This window comes from Gavialis gangeticus, unplaced genomic scaffold (assembly GCF_001723915.1).
Source record: "Gavialis gangeticus isolate Ggan-Ray unplaced genomic scaffold, GavGan_comp1, whole genome shotgun sequence".
NCBI lineage: Eukaryota > Metazoa > Chordata > Crocodylia > Gavialidae > Gavialis > Gavialis gangeticus.
Window position 1 is genome coordinate 11,357,012 of NW_017729032.1, and position 15,262 is coordinate 11,372,273.

Genomic DNA, 15,262 nt, shown 5'->3' on the forward strand with positions numbered 1-15,262 from the left:
TCTGCTGCTGTCGTAGCCGCAGCCAGGCAGTTGGTTTTGAAACTTGGATGAAGCAAGAATCAAAGGGAGATGTAGCTGTACCACTGCAATCCCCCTCCTTCCCTCCCCCATGCCCCGCCCAATCTGCTCCTACTTGGACATATTTCCACAAAAAAGGATAAAAAATTATCTTACTGAAGACTGAATGAGGGAAGAGGGGCCAAATCAAGGGAAAGGGTCAGGAAACAGTCATTTACAGCTGCTGGGGTGAATAAAAAGAACAGGACAATGACAATTTTCATACTCAGACATACCAGGGTCAGGGGAAGGGGTAGAAGAGACCTTTTGACTCAATGCTCTGGGGTAGACACTACTGCCAAGAGCTATCGCCTCTTCCCTAGTGATGATGACAGGTCCAAAAGAGCTAGGAACGTTGATCCAGCTGCTACAGCTGTGGGACAGGAACCAATGACATCAGAATACGAAGCTGCCAGGCAGTAAAAGGAACAGCCCATGCATACGAGCTGTCTCACAGCACATCTCTCACCCCCTCATTTCAAGAAGTGCCCAGATCATCAGTAGCTTGCTTCTGCAAATCACAAAAAAAAGCTCAATTTCTCCACTCCTAATTTTAGGGGCTCTGAGTCTCTGGTTTCCCCACTCATCAATTCCAAGACTGCTTCCGGACAACTTTCCCCCTGCCCCTGCCCCCCAAAACAACCATTTTTGTCACTTATTAAGACTTCCCCCTGTATCCTGGATCTCTTTGTGCCACATTAGTAAGTCCCCTTGAGATGGAGTATTGTGGTCCATGCCTGCACCAATAGTAAGTCTGCCTTAATACTATAGCTCCCCTCCCCTTCCAAGTGGGACCTTAAAAATGACAGTAATAAGAGATTCAACAAGGGATTCCTAGCACAAAACTCTGCTACTTCTCATCTGCACCAAACACCACGAGAAAATACCCAGTCCCTGCTTTAAATAAGAGGCAGGTCAGACCAGTCACCTAGAATAAGCATTCAATCAATGAGATGGAAATATTTAGTGCTCTGTTTTATTCATTAACAACTACCTTGATAACTTACCATGCAAAAGATAGTTAACAAAATCAGTTATGCCAAAAATGTTAGGCTGGATGAAAAGGTGGGCGTGATTGCTCTTATTTAACGAAATCTGATTATATCTACTCCCTGAAAGAAAAGCATTTAAGTTAAAAGAAGCCAGAATGGGTAGGTACAGATTCTGGGTACAGCGTAAAATCTGGTTTAGACACAAAGATTTCCTGACAGGGAAGAGCTCCAAAAAGGACCCCATCTCTAACAAGCCCGTCTTTACATTTTACTGAGCATTTTCTATCCCACATATTGAAAATCTATTCACTAATATAGAACTGAAGACCTACTAACCCACACCAAATGATATCCAGCTAATTACACCATCTAGTGTCAAAGGAAGGAAAGTGCAACATGAACATTTTTTTCATGGAGGCCTTTTCAGTCCACAGCTCGTTTTCCTAACATGGACAGCTGAAACAGTTTGTTAATCAAGAATATTTACAATCATAATAACAGGAACTGACTCATTCATTGTGAAAGGTCCAGGGCAAGATTTTTAAAGGAAATAACATTAGCATATAACCAAGTAAATGCAGCCACATCTACAAGTGCAATTAGTGTAAGGCAATAAACTTCAGCACAGTTTGGCTGGAGTTTATTGCTCCCAGGCACTGTGTTTACATGTGAACCCATGCCTGCAACACGGTGAACTGGGTCGGAGCTGCCCCAACTGGCAGGGGGCCCAGTGGGTCAGCCTGGGGCTGCTCTGACCCAGCTCAACAGGCTACGGAGGAGCTAGCTGGGGTATAAGGATGCTCTAGTATGGGGCTAACCAGCAGGCAGCCCCTGCACTGAAACACCCTCACGCCCCAGCGAGCCCCATCAGCGTCTACACATTTATTGTGGCACATTAATAATGCCACTATAGGATAGTACTTGTGTTTACAAGTACTAATCTATGGCAATGTTAATTAGTTTAATGTGGGCTAATAGGTAGATGCAGAGACTTTACTGCAGAGCTAATTAGGTGGTGTCTCGTGTAGATGCACCCTTAGAGTCATTCGTTAATTCTCATAATTCAGAACCAGAAAGAAAACTTTTCCTTTCCCCTTTCCCTTTCTGTACAGCTGAGTGATACCCAAGGAGACAAGATTTTTAACTGAATGTATACTAACACAAGACTCTCAGCAAATACACAAGAGCCAAGTCCATCTTAAATATCTGAAGTTATACCAGAATTGCAAAGACAAAAACCTAGATAAACATGAGCAAAAAATAAAGGAAGCAAATTCTGCTTCTTGAAAGCTTATTTTCCTGACAAAGAATGGGAGATAAAAAGGTGTTCACATCCTGTATTTATTACTGTGGGGAAAGTTTTAAAGTAATTGTTAAGTATATAGCTAAAAACGTGATATACACATATTAAATATGAATTACACTTCTATAGAGCAACTGGACTATGCAACAGCTATGTATTTTCAACATATTACTTGTATTGCACTTTTCTATTGTCATCTAAAATGTACGTTGGCTGCCTATTTGAGCATCTAGGATCTAGACTGCACGAGTGATACCTAGTCAAACAAGGATGGATACACTTAGTTTCTGACACCACATTCAAAGTTCTTCCACAGCCTCCACGATACCTGAAATCGGAGCGTCCCAGAGAGATTTTCAAAAGGCTCAAGGCCAGATGAGGCCAGATTCTCCAGAAGAACTTAACCCATTTTCAAGCATCTCAAAAATGACATGTTTTTCAAGGCAGACAACAGCAGCAGCTCCCATTGGGAGACTTCTGAACCAGGCTTGGCTGACCACTTATTCTCATGCCAGCAAAGCTCCTTTGAAAATTTGGCTTCAACATCTTGAATGTTAATCTTAGTAGCCAGTCTGACCAGGTATGACTATTAAAACAAAAGGTAATTTAGGTCATGTAATCTTGGCAGATTTCTTCCCCAAATGAGAAACAACAAGGCCTTCTCCTCTAAAATCTATTCTTCTAACACGTCAAAACTGCAGATGTCAAGACAGAAATAAGGCCTGGTTTTATGACCAGGAAACCCCAGACTCTTCTCTGCACCACTAAACAACCATCTTAACTGACTCCACCTGTTTTGTTGTTGTTCTTATTTCAGAAGAAATGAGACTGGGTAAATCACTGTCTATCACGGAAGATGTTTGTAGCGACTAAAGACCGTCAAACTGATTATTCAAATAAGACTTCAACACACACATTCTGGTGCCACAGATCCCGCTGTGAAATCCCACTCAAGCAACAATTAAAAGTGTTGTTCAAATATCCAAGCCATTCCCTGGCAATCCAGCAGTGTCTGTGCTTCACAAGTTATTTCACATGTGCATCCCTAGTGATTTGGATGGTGATCTGCATTCCCTACCTGCTAGAAGTTAAAATGTGTGTAATGCAGTTAGGAGTTTCCCTTGCACCCAGCCTTCTGACCTGCCTTCAGAAAGCTTGGGCAGACCAAGTCAACTTTTCCTGTGCAAACAGCTCTCAGAGGGGTTTTCTGACAGCTCCATGCAGTTACAGCTCTCATCGTCTCCCTGCCTTTCAGGCTCTAGCAAGACCTGGGTGCTTGGAAATCTCCCTCTTGACAAAATATTTCAATATTTCCACCAGCGTTGGGAGAGAATACGAATGCAATTAAATGATGCTTATATTTGTAGTTGTTCCCCCAGATCTTTTTTTTTTTTTTTTTTTAAAGAAGACATTTCTTGCCCCTCTGCAAGCGCAAACTGGCTGCAAGCACTTGGATCCCAACCTGTGGGGTGAAAGACAGCGTGCACTGCATGACTGATGTTTATTCACTGAGGCTAGAAATAAATCATTCAGTTTATGTAGCTTCGCTGAAAAACCCATGCAGAGAGAAGGGAGAGAGAGAGCACAGCTCAGAAGAAACCATGACAATCAGAGCGCACAAATGCTGTAGCTCAAAAGTAGGCAAACTACTCTGGTTAGTTTTTTCTGGCTCCAGAGTTCAGAACGGCATCACTCCTGCATTCAGATCCTAGCATAAGAGAAAGGTTTTGAACAGGCACCAAAGTCAATGTGCAGAAAGGCAACTGGAACAGCGTCAAGGAAGCAGACCTGTCAGAGAAGCCACGTATCACGGATCCTAGCATGATGGCTTACTCTGACCTTCTGTGCCAACTCCATACTTCAGCATACAATGCAGATTAAACGCTATTGTGGGGAGAGAAAGGAGCAGGAGAGGGTACATGACAGCCCGAGGTGCAAGTGGGCAGGGACCAAACCAGGAATCAGTAGTAAAGAGCAGAAGTGAGGGAACAGAGACATGACCCTTAAACAGGATCACGAGAAGACTTGCATGAGACATAGCTCCTTCCCATATTTCCTCCAAGGAGGTATTACCTCTTGGCGGAAGGGGTTTTTTTTCCACACCAGGCCTGTGCTCTAAGCTGTGCGAACATAGACCAGGAGAGGCTCATGCAGCAATTCACTGGTCCTGGGAGCCACACGGGGAAACCCATGTATCTAATTCAGAGAGGAGTAGCAGGTCTGCAGGAGCTGAAAAAACCAGCCCAGTCAGGGTCAGAGGGTGGGAATAATGCAGCCCCATGGCTGGGGTGCACTGTGAACATCTGCAGGCATTCGCTAGATCAGGTTAACCCCTTTCTTAGATTGAGTTAGCCCAACCTCTGTCTAAATTGGTGCACCTCTTTGGGTTAACTGACTTAGATTGTGCACGTCATTTTGGGGGCTATTTAAGCCCTCTGCAGACCTTCATGATTGGGCATTGAGATTGCATGTACATACCCCAAGAGAGTAGAGGAGCAGTTTTTCACTACTGTGATGGAAACCTCAAACATGAGGCTTGGAGAGCCTCTCTTCTACCACCACACTTCCTGCCTCTGGCAGGGAACTGGACTAGGTGAGCTCTGAAGGTCCCTTCCAGCTCTACATTTCTATGAATCTGTGATTTCACCAAACCTTCCTATCACCAACACCCCTTCATCAGCTTGGGTCAAGCAGCACTGCAGACAAAGCTCCATCCCTGAGCTAAAAACTTTTTCTTTATCTTTCTTAGAGGAAAACACAACTCTAATACCTCCATAAGCCAGAACCCTGCAGTTCCAGGGCGTCTCCTACCTCCAGCACACTTCTGTACTGCTTTCTAAGCACACAGTCAGTTGTAAGCGTCTGCACTTACCAACAAAATGCACAAAGGCTGAACAAGGAGACATTGCTACTTTGCTAGGTTTTGGTGGCTTCTGCAAGACAGAGCAATGCCCATCAGAAGGACAACTTGTTTAATTCATACATAATACACAACAACAGCACCTTCCCCAGCCCAGAAGCTAAACAACTGGCTCAAAAATCCAAACCCTCACTAAATACCAACTGAACATATTCACCCTAAAGAAGAAAAAGAGCCTTGGACCCGACACCATGCTGTAAACACTCTAACAACAAGGCTGGGCAACGTGGCCCCCTCCCAATCCATACCTTTAGAGTACCATGGAGGACCAAACTCATTTATTGCAGGTAAAATGCTAGGTCATTACCTGTAATGAATCTTCCAGACTCTCATCATCTCAGCCTAATGAACTTCCAATTTTTATTTATGGTTCTGACCACTACCAATCCTAGCAGAAAACAATAACCACTAGGAAAGCAACTAACTTAATCCCCCAAGCAAATTCTAGAGAATTTTTAAAGCAAAGATAATAGGCTGAAAGTGGTTTTTAAAATGCAGACAACTTTCCACCTCTTTCTACCTCTGTTGAAAAAGTAAGTATAATCAGTTGGGTTTCTTTTGGAATACCAAAGGGAACAAGGTAAGCCCACCTTAAGTGAGCAGCTCTAGCATAATCATATGTGAACATAACGGAACACCAGGCAAAGCATCAGTGTGAATGGACGCATGAATGCATGAATGAGTGCATGCATGTGCATGTGTGCATGCATGTAAGAGAGAAAGCGAGAGAGCGTGTGCACACATGCACACACAGTACACATGTTCTTACACATTTGGAATGCTTGCAACTTATTGTTTTTGTCACAAAAGTGATGAGAGAGGCATGGACAGGAACAAGTGCTAGGCCAATCAAAGATTCAAACTAAGGATGAAGTTACACATTACACTTAGACCTTACTAAATTTGTCAAATGTTACGTGGTGTTAAAAGTTAGAAAATGATGTGAACCCATTAAGGGTTAATGCTATTTCTCGCCTGCACAGCTCTGATTTACCACTGGGGGACTAACAAGCAGAGGATAGGGCTAGGAGCCAGAATACCTAGGTCCTATCCCTGCTCTAGGTGGTGTATGGAGGGAAGGGGTTGGGAACAGTGGTTCGTGGGATATTGAAGGACTGCAAATTGCTCATTTTATCTCCGTGGAGCAGGCTGAAGAAGTTACCCTACATGAGCTATTTTAGCATGGCCCATAGCTAACTGTCACCTAAAGGCTAGGGATAGAAGTTACATAAAAACTGGTTTAAGTGATCAGAAACTGGTTTAAACCTGTAACAAAATGTAAGTTCAGCGTACATAAACCAGTTTCAAAATGGCCAAAACTGGTTTAAGATAAACCTGACTGAATCTGGTATCAGATTTAATTGATTTGAGTCAAACCAGTTTATGCAACTTCTGTCCCAGGCCCCTTCCTGGTTTACATTAAACCAGAGCATAGGCGACTGGTAGGGGGTACACGGGGGTGCATGTGCCCCCCCGATGGGGCTGGTGCCCCCTCAATGGCCTACACTGATGCTATGAGCGGGCTGGTGCCCCCCTGACAGAGCCACCGCTGTCGGTGGCTTCTGCAGGTGCCCCCCCCCCAGATTCAGGAGGCACCAGTCGCTCATGAACCAGAGTCCTACAGCATTCCAGCATGCTCTGCTGCCCTGGGCTGGGCTGTGCTCTCTGCTCTAGAGACCAGGGCTGGCCCCATCTCTCTGCTCTCTAGCCCAAGCAGGGGTGGGGGCATGGCCAGATATGCTTCATCATGGCCCCATTAAAGCAAAGTGGGTGAGGAGGGGGTTAATTCTTCCCTCCTTCCCCTCCTGGGGTCTGCCTGTCTGTGGGTGAGCGGTGGAGGCAGGTGCTGGCCAGCCGAGGCTGGCAGACCCCAGCTGCTGTCCCCAGGAGCAGAAGGGATGGAAGGAGGAATTAACCTTCTCCTTTCCCCCTTCACCTTAACGGGGCCATGCCCCCTGCCCCTGCTGCAGGAGCAGTGAGGGGATGGGGAGGGGCAGTAGCCTCTGTTAGGGTATCCAGGAGGCGGTTTATTCCCCGCTCCCTTCCCTGTCCCACTGGCAGGGACCACAGCCGTCCCAGCATGGCCCCATTAAGGCTAAGGGGGCAGGGAGGGGGTTAATTTCCCCCCTCCCACCTGGGAAGTGCAATCGGGGAAGAGAAGCTCCCCTTCTCCCCCACACCACCACCATGGGGCAGGGAGGGGGGCTCTGTTCAGTGCTGGAGGGGGACACTTCCCCCTCTTCCCCTCCCAGCCCAGCTGCCCAGCCCATCCCAGCCTGGGAGTGGGGAGAGGCTGTCACTGAGCAGCAGCCACTGGGGAGGGCCCCCGTCCCACGGCCTGGGCTGGCTCCAGTCAGCCCCGGCCAAGGCAGCCACGTGGTGGGGCTGGCCTGGGCCATGGGGGCAAGGCTTTCCTCAGTGCTGCAACTGAGTGACAGGGAAGCTGAGCCCTGTCAGTGAGAGCACCCTGGCCTGGTGTGCATGGGTGACAGCTGGCTGGGTAGTGGGCTACCTGGCCCAGCTCGGAGACACTGGCATGCTCAGAGCCTGGCACTTGCCCGCGGCAGGGCCTGGCTGTAGACATACAAGTCCCCGTGGTCTGAGCCAGCCTGCATAGCCCACTGCCTGGCCAGCCACCACCTGTGTGCACTAGGCCAGGCGGCTCTCACTGACAGGTCTCAGTTTCTGCATAGAGCCCCTGCTCTGTGGCCTGCGGTGGTGGGGGGGAGGGAAAGAGGGGGAGGAGTCCCCCTCTGGCACAGCACCTCACAGAGCCCCCCTCCCGCCTCACACTAGCAGGGGAGAGAGAGGAGGACAAGGAGTAAGACGGGGACTCTGGGGCCAGGCAGCACTACACAAGAGCCCCCCTCCCAACCCCATCGTGGTGGGCAGGAGGGGAAAGGGAAAAGGGGAAGAGTCCCCCTCTAGTACTGCTCAGAGCCCCCATCCCCACATTGCTACAGCACCATGGGGAGGAGGAGGGAGAAGAGGCCCCCTCTGGGGCCAGGCAGAGGAGCTGTGTGCCTGATTGCTCCCAGCTGATAGGGAGCCACTCTGGTGATCAGGGCTCTCCCTCCTCCTCCTTCTTCCCTACCCCAGGGGTCTGGCCATGTTTCCTCTTCCCGCACCCTCTCAACCCTGCAGGCCAAGGAGGGCTTTAAACCCCTCCTCAGTTATACTTAGGCCTGACAGCACCTGGCCATGTCCCCCTCCCCTCCACCTCAGCTCAGCTTCCCTTTGGAAGGCAAAAGAGGGCTGCTCTAGTGCCCCCCTGACTGCTGGCCTGAGCCACTGCAGGCATGTGCCTGTATTTCCGGAATGAAAAGTGGATGCCTGTCCCCTTGCAAATTGGTACAATCTCTGCAGGTTAAACTAACCTGAAAAGATTGAATCAATTCAAACTCAGCCTTTTTGAATGTCTGTCTCTAGCCAAAGTGGCATAACTTTGAGATGCTTAGGGGGCACTTAGCATGAACTAACAAGCTTTACCATGCAGACACTCACATTTTAAGTCCCCTTAGTATGGCACAAGTATAACATGTAAGTTTACCCTGAGACAAAGAAATTACTGTCACATGGAAGATCTTAGTTTCCTGTATGAACTTCTTTTATCACTCAATATTTCTTTTACCTTGGGAGCAAAGGTAATCCATGAGAGAGCAATTTTACTATCCCAGACAGCACCATGCAGTGTCAGAGCTTGCATTTCAAACATGCCTTTCCTCCAGAAGATTACTTGCCAAGACCGAGTTTTCCCTCATGCTTTCAACAAATATAAAACTGAGCTAGTTAAACAATAGCCTATAATAACAACTAAACCTTTAAAATCTGTCTCAATCACAGTCAGTCTCAGAAATTACTTTTCTAAGAGGCATGGGATATCACCAGCTTTGGGATCAAAACCATAAATTATCTTCATCTGACTCACCTTCAAAGGAGAAATGTGAGACTGCAAGACATATCCATGGACATTTTCTATCTGAGATAAGTTCTTTTCTGACACATGAACAAGTTCAGGGCCTCTCACTTCATGGGTTAAACGAGGTAAAGTATGATCATGTGCAGCATCCTCATCTTGATAGCGATATTTCTAGAGGAAAAAATACAACAGCAGTAATAAAAGACCATAAAAATAAATGCACATGTGTACTACTATTGTAACAAAAAGATATCAGATAACAATACTAGCCCTCCAAAATTCTGTTAACCCTATATTTTTTTATCCTTTAGCCAGATGATCTTCCTTACTCTTAAATATGGCTATTCTTGCAGTCAATATCAGAAGATGGGAGCAATATAAATAGATAGCGATGTGGGGGTTGAAAAAAGGAACAGCCATAAGACTCTCACAATAGGGTCAAATCTAGTGGCTCCTATTAGTTACAGGATAGTACTGGAAAAAACCTAGAAATAATTAACTTAGGAGAAAACTCAGACTGAGCTTTGCTTTATTGGTGTCTGACTAATGAAGGAAAAACCCCATGAGGCTTGGACTACATCCAATTTTGTTTAGAACTAGCGAGACCTCTACCAGGTTCCTATGAGCTCAGTAGCTGGAGTCACATAGTTGTAGTCTTGACACTTTACTATATGTGCTTATCCCCAACTCAGGAGTGGATGAGGGACTCCTTATACAATTAGAAAGCTAATCAGAGAATTCAGCAAGTTATAGTTTCGCAGGAGTTCCAGGATTTGGGGAGGATCTTGTTAAAAAAAACATTTTATTCATTCTCCATTGGGAAACATCATCATTTCACTTTCATTTTAACATGATAGACAGTAGTAAGCTCATTATGTCTATTCAAAATAACTTTACAAAGCAGATGTGCTGCGCCACTCCTACAGTCTAATGAAAGGCAAATTCAGGTGCACACTTCAATCCACACATTTCCTTTAGATCACTATTCCCAGTTCACAAACCCTTGCTGTTACATGTGGAAAGGACTCAGCCCATGCCAATTATTTTCAAGAAGCACAACTAGTACATCTCAGTCTCTTTTCCCTCTATGGGGTATATCTGTACCTCCTTCCATATGCACTTTTGAGATAATATAAGTAATGAACATACAGAGCTACTGGCATCAACCAAAGCAATATGATGGCAAGAAGCCATCTCAGAGAGTATTCCAACTAATGTCACAGTAAAGTCTTGGCACACAGATTACTTAAGCCCCAAGGAATCAATTATTCTCTAATTTTAATGCATACCCTTTCAAAGACGTAGTCCAGACATAGACACAACCCACAATAACCAATTGACTTAGACAAAACTCTAAGACCTGACTATATAATAGGAGTAATTTTGTCTCCCTTGGGAATGCTGACCACACTAATATCCAGAGAACAGAAACAGGATAGCAGTTCCAAAAAACAACTTAAAATTGACTTCTCATTTACACTGTGCTAATTAATTTACACTTTCTTGGCAGTGAAAGTGCCTTGAAACTAGGCCTATGTGGAAACTCTTTAGCATTGCAACAGCATAGATTCATTCATAGATTGTAAGGCTGGAATGGATCTCGGAAGATCATCGGGTCCAGCCCCCTGCACCAAGCAGGAAAGATAATGGGGTCAGGAGACCACAGCAAGGTGACTGTCTAGTCTCCTCTTGAAGATTTCCAGGGTAGGTGATCACACCACCTCTGGAGAGAGCTTATTATTCCACAGTCTGCACATCCTGACTGTGAGTACGTTTTTCCTAATGTTGAGCCTGAACTGGTCTGTATAAGGTAAGCAGTATAAGGTAGCCATTAGCGCTGTGCGAAATGGGCCCTATACAATTTAGATTCGGATTCAAATTGGGGACAGCAATTCGATCTGTTGATTCAAATCACTGTCCCTGATTTGATCCTGCCATGAATCAGCGATTCGGACACAGCCACAGCTTGAAAAGTTTTTTTCTACATACGTTGAGGTAGCAGGCATGGCTCATGATCACTGCGGTGTGGGGCAGATGGAGAGTCCCAAAGGAGTGCGGGGGGCTCTCCAGCGTGCTCGGCAGCAAACCTGGAAGTGCTTTCAGTCCACTTCTGGGTCTGCAGCCGAGCACACTGGGGAGTCCCCCATGCTTCTATGGGACACTGCATGTGTCCCAGCACCACAGCATTTACAGCCCCTGCTACCTAGCGAATTATAGAAAAAACATTTAAAGCTGTATCTACATCCGAATCACCGAATCTGTCCGAATCTCTCTGCATCAATTCGGAGGGTTCCAAATCAATTTGGAGAGATTGAAGCATCCTCTGATTCAGTTTGGATTCTGAGATTCAGCCCAAGTCGGTGGCCAAATCTCCACCAAATCAAATCAGGGACCGAAGCTTCGCACAGCCCTAGTAGCCATAGTATAAACAAGAATCATTCCCTTGGGCAGATTAGCTTATGTTAAATATCAAATTGCCCCCCAGGCAGATATTTGCTGCTACGCAAGCTAGCTAAATTTATCTCAGATATTGGTTCGCGTGTCCAGAGTCTGCAACAGACCCTCCCCAGAGGTGGTACAGTCACCTGCCCTGGGGATCTTCAAGAGATGACTGGATGCACACCTTGCTGGGGTCATCTGACCTCTGCTGTCTTTCCTGCCTTGAGCAGGTGGCTGGACCTGATGATCTGTGAGGTCCCTTCCAGCCCCTGACTTCTATGAATCCATGACTCCATGAATCTCTCTCTACACTATAATGAAATCATGGTAACAACTACACCCAATACATTTACACTGGTATTTTGTACACTGATGCAAATTGCACTGAGAGTGGACAGATGAGCAGTTATTCCAGGGTAGCTGCCCATAATAGGTGCTATTTTAGCATTTTAGCTGGCAGAGGAGAAGTTTGCCCTGTAGCATGAACCACCATAGGATACAACACACAACATACACACACGTGATTTTTTTCAAGGTAATTCTATGCCAGGTTCAAGTAATTTATAGTGACAGAGGGCTGATTATTGTGTGTCAACTCCTTGGTTTTACCAGAGTAACTCTGTCAAGTTTCATTTGTTTCATTTTCAAAAGTGACTATTTTACTTCGTTACACACTGAAGTACGAGAATGCAGATGGCATGTGTATTCCTCCTCCGTGAATTAGTGGGAACATTTACAGAACATATCCCCACCTTCCCCTTCTGCTTTTTGCCCTCCCCACAGGTCTTGTTCATAAAGTTTGTTCGTCAAAGAGCATGCTTCATATAGCCAATTCACTCCTACCCCATGCATCTGGAAATTGCTATTAGTTCCTAGTCTGCGTGGGGTCCCTTCTCCCCTACTCTCTCTCCGCACTGAGGCTTCTGATATGAATTACCTTCTCCTGCTAGTTCCCAGCCAAAGCATCATGTCATGGGTGCAAGCCAGGGATAACTGAGCGTTTCTGGGAAACAGAGAGAGCAGGTCAAGATGCAAGGTAACACCAGGTGACTGTTCTGACTCACTCCTCACAGCTGGAAACCCTCATGCATCTCTAGCAGCGTAGCCTGAAGTGGCCGGAAAATACACTTGAAAACCTCTAGCTCCCTGGCAAGCAGCCTTTTCTCCAAGGGTTAATTCACATTTCTGGAAGGAAAAACACAAATGCACGGAAATGCTGCTCCTCATTTGACAAAAGAACAGGTGGATGTTTTATGATAATTAAATTACAAATCAGTGCCTGCTGCTGACAGCGTATTGTACGCTGCCAACTACCATCAGATATTTAAAATCCTCTGTAATTACCTATAATGGAGGAGTGGAGCATGCTGCTGTGAATTTTTAATGTGAGCTTGCCCTTTTCATAAAGGATCACTCCTGTTACAGTGTGAGATTATTATAGCAATATGGCATTCCCGTTTCCCTTTACCCAACAGGGACCTGCTTTTGGTGGAGGGAGGCAGCTGAGCAGAAGGCAGGATCTGGGCCCTGCACAGAGCGATGGTCAGAACCCTACATGTGGATGCAGGCCAGCTCTTCAGCATAAAGGAGAAAGCCAGGAAGACATCTGCTTGACAGTACATTAGAATAAGAAAGCTACTGCCTCTCTTTAGCTATCCTGTAATTCTCACAACCAGCCAATTTGAATCTATTGCTCTGACATGCTGTTAGTTAAGAGAGACGGTAGGGAATTTTATGTCTAAATATTTTTGTGACTTAAAAAAATACAGTTTTTGAAAAAACAAACAAACAAGTTTTTTCTGTATTAAGAACCAAAAGCTAAACATTGACATCTTTTTTACTGCCACAATAGATTTTACCTAACTCCTGAATTCTTTCCACACAGGAAAGGTGAGAATGACACTCTTCCTTTTAGACAGGGGTCCATCTCCCAGCAATCAGCTTCTTCTCATCTGCTAATTGTGGGCATTTTTACATGTTCTCTGGGAGGCATGGGGGCGGTGCTTTAATTAGCGAGCCATGCTAATTACAAGTGCCCAAGCATCATATGTATCAGCATCCCCATGCTGAAAAATTGCGGCAGGGCACTTTGAACTAAACTTCATCGAACGAGCGTTAGTTCAAAGAGCCCCACTGCCATTTTTCAGCACGGGAACGCTGGTCCACATGATGCTAGAGTCTGCCGAAGTGTGTTAACTTCCGTGCTCCAGCACACTTGATTAATCGAGGCTTCTCCGCTGCACTGGATTTCCAGCGCAGTGGGGCAGGATGTGCTCCCTGCAGACGTATAAGAGCCCTGTGTGCCTGCTACCCCTGGACGTTACTCCCACCCCGTCCGCTGCTACTTTTCACTTTGTTGTGCCTGGTTTCTTGTGATCAGACCCGAGGAAGAACATCTTACATTCAAAACCTTGTCTAACTTTATTCCAACTACATAATTTGTGCAATAAAAGAAATTACCTGAAGAGATTTTTGCCTCTTGCTGTACTAAGATTTCATTTTTTTAAAATTTGATTTTCCTTCAGGGAAAAATCTAGACAAAAAAATTATTTTGTGGTCAGGTTAACATGCACGCATGTTCTCCTAAGCCATCACGCTTCTTATGCATAGGCTGCGAAATGGGGCGGGCCACCCGGGCCCATGGCCCGACCAACTTCTAGCACATTAATTTAGCTAGCTGTGCAGTTACAAAAACCAGCTATACAGTTTTAACTGCAATGACAATTGTGTGTTTGTGAGTTATATAAATTAACGTGCTAAAAGTGGTCGAGCCATGGCCCGGGTGGCCCACCCCATTCTGCAGCCTATGTTCTAATGAAAGCTGCTGTTCAAGTGCATCCTGTGCCCATGTTTTGGAGTGGGTCATGTGTAATGCACTGGGTCACAGGTGGTTGTTAGGCCACTTGGACTAGACCCCTGGCTCCTCTTCCCCTAAAACATGGGCTGAGTCAGGATTTAGGTATTAAGTTACCAGATCCAAAGGGGCAACCGTGGGGTACAGGTCAAAACAGAAGCAGGGACAGGCAATCAGATGCCAGGATACTAGATCCAATGGAGAAATCCACAAGCTGGGATCCAACAGCAGAACCAGGGAGCACAGGAACAGAAAGGCTTACCAAAACAGATCTTAGTAAAAACGGTTGGCTGGCATGGTCTCCATTGCCACAGATGGAGATAAGTGGAGATGCTGCTGTACCAGCAACCAAACATAAGGCCCAGAGAGAGGCCAGCTAGAGTCATTAGCTAGGCTGGGACCAATCAAAGCTCCAGGCAGATGTGGCCCACAAGGCAATTAGCCCTGACCGGGCTGCCCATTAGGGTCCCTGACATCAGGGCTCTCTCACTGGTCTACATCTCCCATCACGCAGCCCACTGTCCCCTGGTGGACCCAGCAGCACACATTATAGCAGTTATTTGCCATAGTGTATTACCAGGAGTTGTAGCTCTTGAACTACAACTCTCATGAGGCACCATGCCACCTGAAAACAGCACTGAATTGAACCTAATGGAGCGCACAGGCTCAAGTCAATAAATGGAAATTACACATTTAAGAGAACAGAACAGAACGAACATCCTGGTTCAGAAAGAGGGTCTGATATTTGAATTTGTCGGTCCAACTTGGAACAAGCACA

The 15,262-nt window shown here is 45.9% G+C and overlaps 1 protein-coding gene across 2 annotated transcripts in view; it reads right to left on the reverse strand.

Moving 5' to 3' along the window:
- The window catches only part of DLG2 (discs large MAGUK scaffold protein 2), a 2,095,445-nt gene that overhangs the window by 1,150,420 nt on the left and 929,763 nt on the right, over nucleotides 1–15,262 (reverse strand). For both annotated transcript variants that reach the window (XM_019524161.1, XM_019524158.1), the window contains one exon: nucleotides 9,201–9,362. In XM_019524161.1, the coding sequence (XP_019379706.1) occupies nucleotides 9,201–9,362 (162 nt within the window). The remainder of the gene's footprint in view (nucleotides 1–9,200; nucleotides 9,363–15,262) is intronic.